Raw genomic sequence first — 14922 nt, 5'->3', positions numbered from 1 at the left:
ACACCATTCAGAAGCGTGCAAAAAGTAAAAATACATCTACGCTTTATATTTGACATTTGACTTCACATTATTTAAATTATTTAAATGTTCAAGACGATGAAATAGTTTAGCGGACTTTTTCATTTATGGCATTTTAAAGCAAAAATATTCATTAAAATAAGTAATTTGTTTTACTATGTGGCTTCAGAATGTAGATAACTGTACTGTATTTCAATATGCCACATATTAAAACTAATTCAATTTTACCAGATATCTTGGCTTAAAAATGCATTAAATTTTAAAAATCCGCGGGACTATGACACCTGATTCTGCGACAGAAAAATATGTAATACAACAATCATTTTTGATATGTGTCTATAATTGTAGATCAAAATATCAGGGTTATATTTGAAAAGTCCAGTGCTGTAGATAGTAATCCCCAGCGCGTTACTTTATATTTACATCACTGGCAATATATATGGACCTTTAATGCTGTATCAACACTCTGATTTTGTCCTCGGTCAATAAATAGCATCTCAACATATATCTTATTGACCTCTTCAAGAGTCCATAATTGATAAATCTTTGAGGCTGTCGTTTAAATTAGTCAATAATTTAACAATAAACTAATTTTCCTACATCATATATAGTCTACATAGAAGATGATTTGTGTGCAATGTCATGCTATTATACTCTAAATGTTGTGAATAATTTATTTATTAATAAATACGTTGTGTAAAGAAACTTTAAAAATGGGTATTTAAAAATCTTTTTATCATTTATATATACTATGCATATATTCATTTCAAAAATGTTAAATGACAGCTTTGTATAACACAATATTAATTCAACAGTGTAATCAGAGTATTATATCAATATGTTTTGTGTTTGAATAGGACCAAATAATTTTTAAGCTATTATTATTTTTCATTTGTTTTTTGATAAGCATTGGATATATTTTTCAAAACTTCCTTGTTGAGTCTGAAAGTACATGTTTCTCATTGGATCACAGCAGATGTTTGAATTAAAAATGTCGACGCAATTATTTTTTTTGTAATGTTTTCAAAAATGTAGAAAAAATATTGCAATCAAGGAAAATAAACATTTTCAATCTAAAAATGTCATTTTTTTTAAAGACGAAAGAAATAAAATGACCCAGTACCAGAAAAATACACAAATCAAGTTATCGTGAAAGTCCAAATAACTATTTATTCCTGTTAAATAATGGAGTGGATATCCGTTAGGCCGATGTTTTTATTCCCAGGAATGGGTATATCAAAACAGATAATGAATTCGATTATGTTACACTTTTCTGTTGAAATGGACTAAAAATCCTGCCAATTTTTGTTTTCACAAATCGTCTTCTAATGTTATCCATACACCCTCACATTCTTTGTAATGATACTATATTCAAATTATAACAACACACAAACAAATACTTTATAGAATATACCATTTTGACTACTTCAGTTCTTGGACCATTTCTTTTATCAAACCGCATTATTAGCATTTGTTCTTTTTTTAATGTAGATATCAAAATGCAAGAAACGATTTTTGCTGTACAAAATCAAAATACAACATTTCAAATTTCAAGGAAATGGTATCATAAACAGTTAAAATATGAGCAAATCAGTTGAATTTTCAGTGAAATATATTTGTCGCGATTTTATTTTATTGAATAATGTAAATGTATTCAATATATCAAATTTATTCAACTGATTAAACACATTTGCAAAGAAGACGAATGGTAATCAATGAAAACTATTTGTGTTTACCATCTTTTTACCATCAGTGACAGAATAAGGTAGCCAACATTTCCATTTGAATATAAATTTGGACAATGTTGTTGAATTCTAGTGAATACGATACTATAAAATAAACAATAAACAAATTACGACTCGCAAATAAAAGTAGTTTGTTAATAATGATATTTTTGGTGTTCATTGTTTTTAAACGATTCCAGATTTAAAATAAAATCCAGTAACAACCGTTTTAGTAAGATGTCATCTTCATTCCATATCGCGTTACGTCCCCAAGAATTATTTCCAAGGGTGAACACTTTTCATGAAAGTGCCTATAGAAATATCTTAAGGGCAAATATCCGGATGAATGAAGATGAAAAATACATGCAATTGAAGAAAAAAACCTCTCAATTCCTGAAAAATAATAGTGATTTTGAACCAAAGATTCACGACATAAGTGTATTTTGACGACTTATAATTGTGTATTATCTGCGGATAGGCGACACTAATTTATTTTTATTTCTACCACCTTGACTTGTGTATAGGAATACATTTGTCCTATAAAATGATTTCTTCTTTGACTATTGATATGTTTATTGAAACATATGGCGGTGGCTTCGGTAAAATTTAATTTCTAAAGAATACATAGATGTATAAATGTATCATTTTACATCGAAAATTGAAAAAAAATACTGTTCCGGGTACTGAGGGTCCCAAAAGTCCCATACAATATTTACGAATATTAGTGAAAAACGGCACATGATAGACCCCCTCAGTATAGTATAATTAAAGATTTAAAGAGATGACACACACATTAGTTAAAGGTTTGAGCGGTATGTTCACATTAAAAACACATGCTAATTTCGACAGAAAGTATATGTGACGAAATAATTATGGCAGGAACTCAGCAAATTTTAATTTTGCAAATGATTTTCTTGACGTTTGCAAGTGGGCAACAGTACATGAATTGTTGCTGGAGAACAGGTGGATGTAGTTCAAAGCCAAGGTGTGGTACACATTCTTCAGGCAAGTATATGATTTATCGTTTTTAATTGATGCATAACAGTTATCAGATAATATGTATGTACAGAATTTTTAACAAGCAAAAGAACAAAACAAATAAAATGAGCCCTTAAGCTTCTGCTTTCTCGTATGATGTTGTAACCTATAATGAATTTAAAAAATGATTTAAACATGATTTAATTAAAAAATAAAAGAAATAAAAGTACGAGAAACGCATCAAAGTTACTGTTTGTAGTAGCACGTATATTTATTATATTCAAACATAGCTAACAGTATGAGTTAACAGAATTATAACTTTATTATCGAAATATGTGTTGAAGGCCGTACTTTTACAAAATGTGACATGGATGAAGAATTGTCTCATTCACTCTCATACCACATCTACTTATATATATATACACACAGTTTACGTTAAAGATTTACAAAAAATAATAGAAATAATGTAATAAAATGTAATTAAGATGATAAAAAACAACAGTATCTAGAATATATACGTAAAAACCTTCCCAATTTTTTGTGAACTTGATACGGAATATTTATCAAAAAGATCCTAATATCTTCCGATGATTGTTTTAATAAAAGGACTTTGCGTTGGTTGATAAAGTTTAATGTTTGTTCTTTCGTCAGTTTTTATGTACTTTCCGCTTTTTTGAATATATACAGAAATTGATAATTTTTACTTTTCTATATCAATATGGTTTTAAGAAAAGTTTGCCGTTACACCTTTAATCAGAGGAAATAAATTGATGAAATGAAACATCATCTACAAATCATAACACACAATGATACACTGATTCAGGCAAACCACATCAGTTAAACAAATCATGTTATGTTTTATATTTGACACCTATCGGACTGGTTTATCCATTAACAAAATTATGGAAAAGGGCATAAAGGAAAGAAAAAATGGAAGCTAAAATGATATACATTTACCCTGATCGTTGCAGTTTGTATTTCGAACATATATATATATTATAGAGTTATATAGTATATTCCATAAACTATGTTTACCCAAACTACATTTAATTAATTAATTTTAGAATGAGGAATAGTAATCATAGATACCAAGATTACAATTTAGTACGCCAGACGCGCGTTTTGTCTAAACAAGACTCACCAGTGACGCTCATATCAAAATATTTATAAAGCCAAACAAGTACAAAGTTGAAGAGCATTGAGGATCCAAAATTCCAAAAAGTTGTGCCAAATACGGCTTAGGTAATCTATGCCTGAGAATCCTGGAAAATTCATATAAATTGAGCAGCGTTGATTTCAATATGGCGATAGACATTAATCAAATAGGATTTCACTTTTTCTACATATTAGCACTACTTTATAAACATGATAAACATTGGGTATGACGGAAGGAATATGATAAAGCAAATTTAACAATTAAAAATTACAAGAATACTGTTTAAAATCAGATATTATTCTAAGTAAAATACACAATAATATCTAATATATCATTCGAAGATAAAACTTCAGTAATATGAAAAAGCCTAATTAGAAAAAAAATCTTAAATTTAACTTTGTTAACGTCTAGAGCAATTTAAATTGATTTTAGTTAAAATCACTTGTGAGTCTTCCTTGTCGGTAACCTTGATTTTTGTTTAAACTTTTTGTGTCTGAAAACAGTGTCAACCGTCATGACCGTTTACATACTCATTCAGTTTAAATATTTCAGTTGGCAGTTCACTTTGGTTATATTTTGATAAAAGAATGAACGCTGTGAGAGAAAAAAAAAATTATTTGAAAGGTCAATAGAATCATTTAATTTGTTTTATACATATCGCCGTAGTATGTTTTAGAGTCATAAAATAGAATGATTCTTTTCAAAATCATTAAACAAGATTATATTTGGCAATGACGTTTCGATCCCCACAACGTCTCTGTTCCTCAAACGTTTTCATATAATGTCACTGAACAACAAAACACGTTAAGCGGATGACAAAGACCAAAACGTGTCCTTTGATAAAGGCCAAATCATGTCCATTTTTTGGTAAAAGCAAAATATGTCAACTTTTCTTCAAAAGTGGTTCGTTACCACAAATGTAGTTGGAAATCAAATCTAGTCCAGATTATGGAACTTAGACGTAAATGGTTATATTTCATTTACCTAGAGAAAACAAAATAATAACAAATAGGTAGGACCAATTCCACCTGTATTTCTTTTATTCACATGGTTAAAACTGAAAGTTGAAATTCTAGTGGAATATAAAAATCAAAGAGTCTATGTCATATATTTTGAACTTTTTTTTTTATACTTTTTAAATGTGTTTCGTAAAATCAAAAAATTTTATTAGATTTTAAAGAAGAAAATAAACCGTTTATAAGCTACAGATTAAAACGAATTGGATTATTACATTTAGTTTGAAATGTTAAGTGGTATCAAATTTGAGTGTCGATGGGAAAATTTACGATCCAAGATTTTTATTCTAATATAGGAAAAGATTTATTTATGTAAGGGATGTCAACTCGGTGAAGATTAAATAATCGATAACTCGTTGAATTTACCGAGCGATACTCGAGTACTCGCTCGGTAAAAAATTACATAATGAAAACACAAAATAATATGTCGTTCTCTTATGAAAGTAAAACCCTCCTTATTATAAATTAGGACAAGACAATAGTCCAAGAAATTTTATACTATAATTAATATGTACTAATTATGTAATATGGCTATGATTTAATAAAGTAATTAATTCATATCTATAGAACAATGATAACTCTAACAGCAGTGTTTGAGAAACCTCTATAATAACTTTTAATAATCAACAAAAGGGTGCATGATAATTATAGTTAACGGATGCCTTTAATAATTGTATAGGGGTCGACACAGTTAGCAACACATTTGTTCTTATTTAAAATATTATTTTGTCATTTTTTCTCGGACGAAGCGTTATGCAACTTTGTTAGGTAGTTATCAGTCCTGCTGATGAATATATATGTTCTACGGTACAGAGACAGGGGAATGACTAATTTTAGCTAAAGGTGAAAGCATTTGAGAAGTGCTCTGGTTCATTTATATTCAACATCAGTTTTGAGGAAACTAAATGCCAGTAAAACGCCATAATTAGAATGATATTTTAACTGTAATTAATAATTTCTGAAAGGCATCCTCAACACAAATGTTTTTTGTTTGAGCTTAAGAAATATTCTAATATAAGACCGATTAGTCGAGTTTCTATTTGTTAACCAATACTTGGTATTACTCGAATACTTGAGTACTCGTTGACATCCCTTATTTATTTAGTGTTTCTTTTGTATCGTTGTTTTATTTGATGTATTTCCGTCAGTTTTAGTTGTTAACCCGGATTTTTTATTCTGAATCGATATATGACTTCCGAACAGCGGCATACTACTATTTATTTCACTGAAAAGGTGTAACAAATATATTGAACTCCAAGGCAAACAAGTAGGCCAAATAATACCCCTGTTTGCCCCCAAAATATAGCAGGTTTACACAATTGTTAAAATGTAAAATTTTAGTAGTAGAATACTTCTGTAACATAAATATGGCAGTTCTTGACAATACACTGCACGCGTATCGGTTACTAGCATCATTAAGTCATGCTAAATTACTGAACTCTCCGAAATTTTAGCCTGTAGGTTAATTTTTAGACGGTTTTGAAATTGAAGTGGCTGCCTTTGTGTTCATTCTTAATATTTAAATGTAAGTTGAATTTGATGATAATACATGACATATATAAAATTTGAGAATGAACACGGATGTGGCCAATTTCATGTTTTACCAAAATCATCTGCAAAAAGAATTTTGTGGCATATTTGATATATTTTTCATATTTAAACTTGAATTTTGGTGTCTTTAATGACCAAATAAGTTCAAATCTTTCATATAAACCAATTGAATCGACTGATGTAGACACTTAAGTGTTTAAAAAATTAAAAAAATCTCTCATCAGATGAACTTTAATTTTGAGCCAATCATCGGCCCTTAACGGACCTACTCCTTCAATAATGAAATTGAAAGAGTTGGTATTGCGTTGTTTTATAAAAAAAATAGGCCAACGTACTTACAAGTATCTTGTCTAAGGGAGGAATAAATCCCACTTTGTAAAGAATCACTTTTATTCAGACCAAAAATTTCCTGAAATTGACATTATCAAGATGCTTGATTTCTTGATTGACAACATAATTGTTTCGTTTAGAGAACGTGTTTTTTTTTAACAAAACTATCGGCATACCCATGGGAATTGACTGTGTCCTTCCTCTTCTTCCGACTTTTTCGCTATTTTTTATGAGGCCGATTTAATATAAAAACTTCGTAGTAAGAAAGAAAAGAAGTGAGCAATATCCTTTAACTTTATATACATCCAAGATGATGTTTTCTCACTAAATAGTTTGGTGACTATGTTGAACTCATCTATCCAATCGAACTAGCGGAACTAGCGATAAAGAATACAACAGATACAGTATCCTATCTTAACTTACATCTAGAAATTGACAATGAGGGTCTGTTGAAAAAAAACCTTCCTATGTAGTATCATTCCAGTAGCGCCTGTATACGGAGTATATGTATCCCAACTGATACTATATTCCCGGGCTTGTATTTCCTATCATGATTTTCTTGCTAATGAATTGATACTCACAAGGAAGCTATTAAACCAAGAGATCCAAATGGTGCAGTTGAAATCATCCCTTCGTAATTTTTATGGACGCCATCATGAATTGGTTTACCGTTACGGAATATCCGTTTCACAGATTATATCGGATAAGTCCCTTATGTTTGTTAACAACAATCCCATTCATTTTCCGCGCATGTGACCTATCAAATCCTGGTTTGTAATATCGCGTGCAATACGACGGTTTCCATTTGTGCAGCAGGATATGCTGACCGTTCCGGAGCATCTGATATCACTCCCAGTTTTTGGTGGGGTTGATGTTGCTTAGTATTCAGTTTTCTATGTTGTGTCTTGTGCTCTAATATTTGTCTGTTTTTTGTTAAGCCATGGCGTTGTCAACTTATTTCAGATTTATGAATTGAATGTTCCTCTGGTATGTTTTGCCCCTCTTGTATGATAGTTCGGTTATGTATACAAAATACTGATAAGCACCCCTAACAAACAGAGTAATAGTACTGTCTTGGCAATATGACCTGTTTATACAATTTGTAATCCTTTTTTGTTATTTAATGTTTACTTATTCAGTGTTATATCGCGTCTATATATCAGCTTTGATAAGTGTTTGGTAAAACTATATATTTTCATGTCTTCATACTCATGATACTATAAACCAAAAGCTATTTCCATTCTCCGTTTATGCTTTATATCTTACCAAAAAATTATTTTCATTTGCCTGTATATATTATGGCGGCTTTTTTCAAGGTTATTGCTTTATTTTAAATTGTTTATCATCTCACAGCGGTTTAATACTGCCTAAATTCATGTACCCTTTATTTGATTGATTTTGTATTTGCATTCTATCATAGATCAAATGTTTTCGTTCAGTGTATTTTCACTTGTGTGAACATGTCTTTTGATTCAGTTCAGCTATTTCAATTGATATTTTATAGTGTGTCTTCCTATGTTGTGATGTTCCACTATTGTATCATATAAGGGTGAAGGTTTGGTACCAATAATTGTTTAAACCTGCTGCAATTGTTTGCACCTGTTATCACTCAGGAATCTGATGTTCAAAAGTATTTCTTGTTTCTTTTTTATATATAGATTAGACCGTTGGTTTTCCTGTTTAAATAGTTATTCCATATGCTGTTCGGTGTTAACCATGGCTCATTGTTGAAGACCGTACATAGACCTCTAATGGTTTATAAATTTTGACTTGGAAGGAGAGTTGTCTCATTGGCACTCATACATCTTCTTAAATATATAACAATAGTACACATAACACAGCATAGAAAACTAAAGACTAAGCAACACGCACCCCATTGAAAACTGTGGCTAATCTCTGGTGCTCCGGAAGGGTATGCGGATCCTGCTCCACATGTGACACCCGTCGTATTGATCATGTTATTGCCAACCCGGTAAATAATTCGGTAGGCCATAATTTTGATAAAGGGGACGTGATTGTAGCTACGACAATAGGAATATATTTATTACTTTTATGACACATGGTTGACCGCTGTTCTTCAATTTTTTTTAAATGTTTACCTATTTTGTCTGTTAGTTTTGCCAACACCATGGAATTCTACGCTTATGTTATACAAATAATTTTTTTACTAGCTTTACTTCCTGGTTTCATCCATCATTTTCTTCATAAGTCAATGCCTGTACCAAGTCAGGAATATGTCAGTTTTTTTGCCATTTGTTTGATTTGTTATGAGCTTTTGATTTTGTATTCGAATTCGATATGGGGATTTGCTTTGGAGTTCGGCGTTTTTACTATTAATTTTAACCCCGTAACACAGTAATACGCAGCCGGACGTGAATAACATTATATTCAGGTATACCTCAAGTTTTTATGAGAACGGGGTCTTAATGCCTTTTTTGTGTTCCTTTGTTACATATATGTTTGTTCAATAGCGATTAAGATTATACCACAATTTTGACTACTGTTCCAATATTTCTGACAGTTTTACCTATTATGTCTGTTTGCTATGTTTGCACATCGTTGTCAATGGTATGGAATTACATGCGACTGTCATGCAAGTGAGAGGTTTAGCTAGCTATAAAACCAGGTTTAATCCACTATTTTCTACATTATAAAATGCCTGTATCAAGTCAGGAATATGACAGTTTTTATCCATTCGTTTGATGTGTTTGATGTGTTTTAGCTTTTGATTTTGCCATTTGATTAGAGACGTCCCTTTGAATTTTCCACGGAGTTCGGTACTTTTGTTTCTATCTAACTAATCTGTTTCATCGTTTACCTTTGTAGACTCGATGCAATTTAATGCTGAAAAGTAAAATCACAAAAATACTGAACTCCGAGGAAAATTCACAAAGGAAAGTCCGCAATCAAATTGCAAAATCAAAAGATCAAACACATCGAACAAATGGATAACAACTGACTTATTTTATAAAAAAAATTGTTATAAATGACGGTAGTATGTTGACCTATTGATGATTTGTGTTGGGTATATTAGGCATGAATGTTGTCTCCTACACACCCCACATAAGTCGTATCCTACTTGTGGTTACATTATTTAACGCTGTATAAAGAACACGCAAGAATTTGAAATACGAACGAGTTTCTGTTTTAGTTACAGGGGCTAATTCGATAGTTGTAGACTGGGATAGAATGTATTTGATAAATCTAAACGAAACCACAGTAACTAAACTTGTAGTTGGAATACCAAGACGCACACATGGCAGTCTCAAAATAGATTATCATCAAACCAAGCCATATATCTATTGGGTAGATTCGTATGATGGTACTATACAAAGGTAGGCACGCAAAACAAAAATCGTATCCATGTTCAAGGTAAAATGAATGAGCTGATAGAGAGTATATATCAAGGAAAACTTCCGAATAATATTGCATATAAAAAAGTTAATGTAGTATGATTGCCAATGAGACAACACTTCACAAGAGACCAAATGACACAGAAATTGACAACTATAGATCACAGTATGGCTTCAACAAAGCCCGTACCGCATAGTTAGCTACAAAAAGTCCCCGAAATGACAAATGTAAACAATTCAAACTAACAGCCTAATTCATGTACAAAAAATGAACGAAAAACAAATATGTCTAGCAGTAATAATTAATAAATAGAATAAAAAACTAAACTTTATATTTATCAGATTTTCTCAAAACGGAATTATTAAGATGTATTCTTATGACATTTTGTCATCATATCGTCGACACTATGTACACTGACAACAAACTGTATCTTTGATTATTTTTTTAAACTAGTTGTTCATTAACTTTAGCAAATTAGTCTGCTGTTGTTTTTGATTATGTGTATCTTACATTAGAACATCACTAGATGCCTAACTAAGCTGGTCGAAATACGCGACAACAGCTATTTAAAAACATATGACACATAATGGTCTGAAAATTTGATACTTGACAAAGGTATCAAAAATGAAAAAAATTGAAGACAGAATACTTATAACAGGATGAACTTTAAAAAACTTCCTCATTTGTTAACTTGCTAAGTTTGAATCTAAAATTCGAATGCTTTTTATATTTAGACGAAACACCATCGTCAATATGTGATATGCTAATAAAGAAAACCCAGTTAGTATGGGTTTTCATACAATTTCAAAATGTCATATCAATACATTTTTGTAAAAATATTGGTCTGAACCTTCTTCCGATTTGATTATTCGCCAATTGTTTTTGTTTAAGTGTTTTATGTTTGAACGTGTTTGTTGTGTATTCTTGTATAAAGTTGTTTATTTGTATTCGTTTTAGAACGTGTTTGCATGGAAAACATTAACATGAACTGCCTAGGCCGTGTTCTTTTTTCTTGACCAAAAAACGTAATATTGTGTAACACATGGATAGAAAAAACCTGCAGACTCTAGGATTTTTACATATTGCGAAATGTAACTGACGCTTAGTATATTTGAATATCTATATGGTTCATATAGCTCATGAAGTATTTAAGTAACTGTATTTATACGAACAAATTTTAGGATTTGAGCGTTCCTGTTAAAACTTTATTCTTTAGTTTTCTATGTTGTGTCATGTGTACTATTGTTTTTCTGTTTGTCGTTTTCATTTTTGGCCTTGGCGTTGTCAGTTTGTTTTAGATTTATGAGTTTGACTGTCCCTTTGGTATCTTTCGTCCCTCTTTTATGGGTAGGGTTCGTGTTGTTTATTCTTTAGTTTTCTATGTTGTGTCATGTGTACTATTGTTTGTCTGTTTGTCTTTTTCATTTTTAGCCATGGCGTTGTCAGTTTGTTTTAGATTTATGAGTTTGACTGTCCCTTTGGTATCTTTCGTCCCTCTTTTATGAAAAAGGCTGTTAATTTAGTTAAATGTTACTTTGATTTTATGAACTTTCCCGAGTAATTTTCAACTTTTATGAATCAAATTTTTCAGTTTGTTTTAATACAAATACTTAATTATTTCTATCCTATTCATAGAACCTGCTACCCATGTTACGAAAATGAAAGGAAGATCGAAGAAATAATTTCAAAATCGTCGTTATATCATCCACACAGTTTAGCCATAGATTCTGAGCATGATCATATATATTGGTCTGACAAAAATCACAAATCTATAATACGGTCAGAGCTAGACGGTTCAAACATATTACCTGTTTTGAACAGCACTGCTGGAATTGGGCATATTGCTGTGGATGCAAACAACGGGTAAATATAAAAATATGTAAATTTAAATATGTATTAACCATCAAGTGCTAGTTAACCTTGCATGTATTGAAAAAACTTCGCTAACAAAGTAATTATAGGTATACATACAAATTAAACACGGACATCAACAATATTTCAAAAGACAAGCAGTAAAACACCAGTGTATGAATCATCATATAAAAAATAATTTAAAATAAAGCAACTCGTGCTACACCTAACGGACAGGAGTCCTCACTAAACGGGTGACATATAGATAACTGTAGTACACCATGTAGCACCCGTGTTGATATTTATATTGTATTCAGGTGATACGTTATTGCCAGTTAATATTTACGAAGTATATTGAATAAGACAGTACCTGAATTATAAATCTTTCATTGGATATTCCTTATCATCTTGAAAAACAGAGTTTAAAACTGTGAACTGAAAAAAAAGCTTCTTAAAAATATGACTTTTACACGAAAAAGATGGAAAAAATAACAAATAACAACAATAAAGGAAAATCAATGCAAAATATTACAATATTATAGCATCTGTCCAAATAAGCGTTGAAAATTTCACAAACACAGCTAGACTTCTTCGTAGCATAACTGTGAATCCAGAATCGTCATGTTTTTAAAATAAAAAAAGGATGACAATTTTACAATGTTCTACAATCCTATATGTCTGTATGAAATTTCATATCATCTAGATTTACATAACGGGAAAAGTAAATGTAGGATAATTGAAACATTTACAAAAAGAGTGAAAAAAAAAACCCGAAACACACACAGTGTAGCTTTTCTAATTACACACAATTCCGATGCAATGGTTTTTGTTGGTTGAGTTTTATGGTTAAATGAAAGTACTGCAATACTGGGATTAATTAATATTGAAAAATAATATTCTCAAAATATTAACATTAGCAACAAGAAGAATGTCACTAACAGTTAAGGAACTGCTTAATGTTACATGTGGAGCACCTGACATCATCAGAAGTTTTTTGTGGGGTCTCTATCTGTGTATTGACCAGTCTTTAGTTTTCGATTTTGGGATTTGTATACTTATGCGTGTCTTTTTGTCTTCGTCGTTATTTTTACCATTGCTTTGTACTCTATTTTCGATTGATGAGTTTGGATGTCCTTTTTGTATATTTCGCCTCTGTTTCATGAGCAAGTGAGTTTGTTTGTATGTATTTGGTTTAAATAATGATTTAACTATATTTTGTTGTGCTATTCAAACTATACTTTAAAGTCATGATACTAAATGTCTTCTATGAATATTTAATTTTCTTTTGTCCATGTGGTACGTGTAATACTTTAAATTATCAAATAATATTAAGTGAACAGATGACTCGTGATGCTATGGATCAAATAATTGCTTTGTTTTCAAGATAGACTAAAGTCAATATTAGTATGTAAAATATACCAACAAATTCTTTTTTTCATTTTTTTAATCAGATGGATTTATTTCATGGATGATGAAATTGGGTCAATTGACAAGTGTTCATTAGATGGAAACCACAAAACTATAGTTATAAGTGACTCAATGCTGACAAGAGATTCCCGTATAGTATTAGGTTAGTAATTAACAGTCTGCTTAACTTATGTGCGGTTTGGTATCTTAATATATTCCATGACAATACCCAAAATATTAACCAAGCCTTAATCTATGATTTTGTTATCTCTAATAAAAAAAAATATTGTTGCTTTGTTCTGCAATAGAAACGTTGATAAATGTACTTCCAACTTAAATATTCGCTAAATATGTTTGAACTTTTGACATGTAAAATTTAATATGTTCATTTGTAGAAAAAAAAACCTGTTAGAATTTTTAGAATATTTAATGTCACCAGGTGTTGCAATATTTTTTTAAATCAATTTTGCGAGGGACATTTAATTATAGAAATATTTTGTATAACATGATAAAAGTTTGACTGTGCGATCAAAGATAGTAAAAATATTCGAGTTAATAAGAACGATAAGACTGAACTAAATGTTGCTTTACACTTTACAAGTCTTACGAGGGACATCTAAATATAGAAATATTTTGTATTACATGATAAAAAATATGACTTTCTGACCAAATATTATAAAACTATTTGAAGTAGTTCATAATATAGATATAGAAAGATGTGGTATGAGTGCCAATGAACCTCTCCATCCAAGTAACAATTTATAAAAGCGATCCATTATGGGTCAAAATACGTCCTTCAACACGGAGCATTGACTCACACCGATCAGCAAGGTTTAAATATATCACGATAAATAGACAGTACTGAATGTTGCTTTGCATTGAACCAGTTTTACGAGGGCATTTAAACATGGAAATATTTTGCATTACATGATAAACGTTTGACTTTTTGATCAAAGATTATAAAAATATTCGAATTCATAAGCACGAAAATAAAGTCAGTACAAAATCTTGCTTTACTTCTAAACCGTTTACAACGTCATATACATGCCAGGTATTATTATTGAACACGTTCTTCCTGACTTAAAGTTAAGCTGATTTCATATTTGTATTTCATAGAATATCGAAATTTAGACCTTATTGTTTATTGTTATGACTTTATCCATAAATTCATATGATCCGACCATATCAGTCAACTCGATCGCCTTTGTTATCAAAGGGTCAAATCATATGTAATCAGATGTCTTTTAATTTTAAGACGTTGTTTCCCCCCTCCCCAGAATTCATGAGAAACGTTTCATAGCGTCAAGCTGGGCCACACCATTATAAGACATTTCATGTCAGTACATATGATTTAAATCAACTTTTATTAACCAAAATGCCACAAATACTGACCTGTACACGCATCAATTGCTTTTGAAAGTTTGAAATACGATAGTTATGGATGACAAAATCAGTTATTTTCACTGATTGTATTATTGCATGTGTGTTTAGGAAGGTGTTTACTTTCCAAGATACCACTGCTTTTCAGCACGGTCCT

The 14922-nt window shown here is 30.7% G+C and overlaps 1 protein-coding gene across 1 annotated transcript in view; it reads left to right on the top strand.

The window, feature by feature from the left end:
• The first annotated feature begins 2529 nt into the window (after nucleotides 1-2529).
• Nucleotides 2530-14922, top strand: part of LOC139523835 (von Willebrand factor D and EGF domain-containing protein-like) — a 41038-nt gene continuing 28645 nt past the window's right edge. The window contains exons 1-4 of the mRNA XM_071318164.1: nucleotides 2530-2747; nucleotides 9925-10108; nucleotides 11763-11990; nucleotides 13430-13548. Coding sequence (XP_071174265.1) covers nucleotides 2576-2747; nucleotides 9925-10108; nucleotides 11763-11990; nucleotides 13430-13548 — 703 coding nt within the window. The 5' untranslated portion in view covers nucleotides 2530-2575. The remainder of the gene's footprint in view (nucleotides 2748-9924; nucleotides 10109-11762; nucleotides 11991-13429; nucleotides 13549-14922) is intronic.

Source organism: Mytilus edulis, chromosome 5, assembly GCF_963676685.1.
Source record: "Mytilus edulis chromosome 5, xbMytEdul2.2, whole genome shotgun sequence".
In the NCBI taxonomy this organism is placed as follows: domain Eukaryota; kingdom Metazoa; phylum Mollusca; class Bivalvia; order Mytilida; family Mytilidae; genus Mytilus; species Mytilus edulis.
The sequence above is the reverse complement of the archived record's forward strand: the minus strand, read 5'-3'. Positions and strand labels throughout refer to the sequence as shown.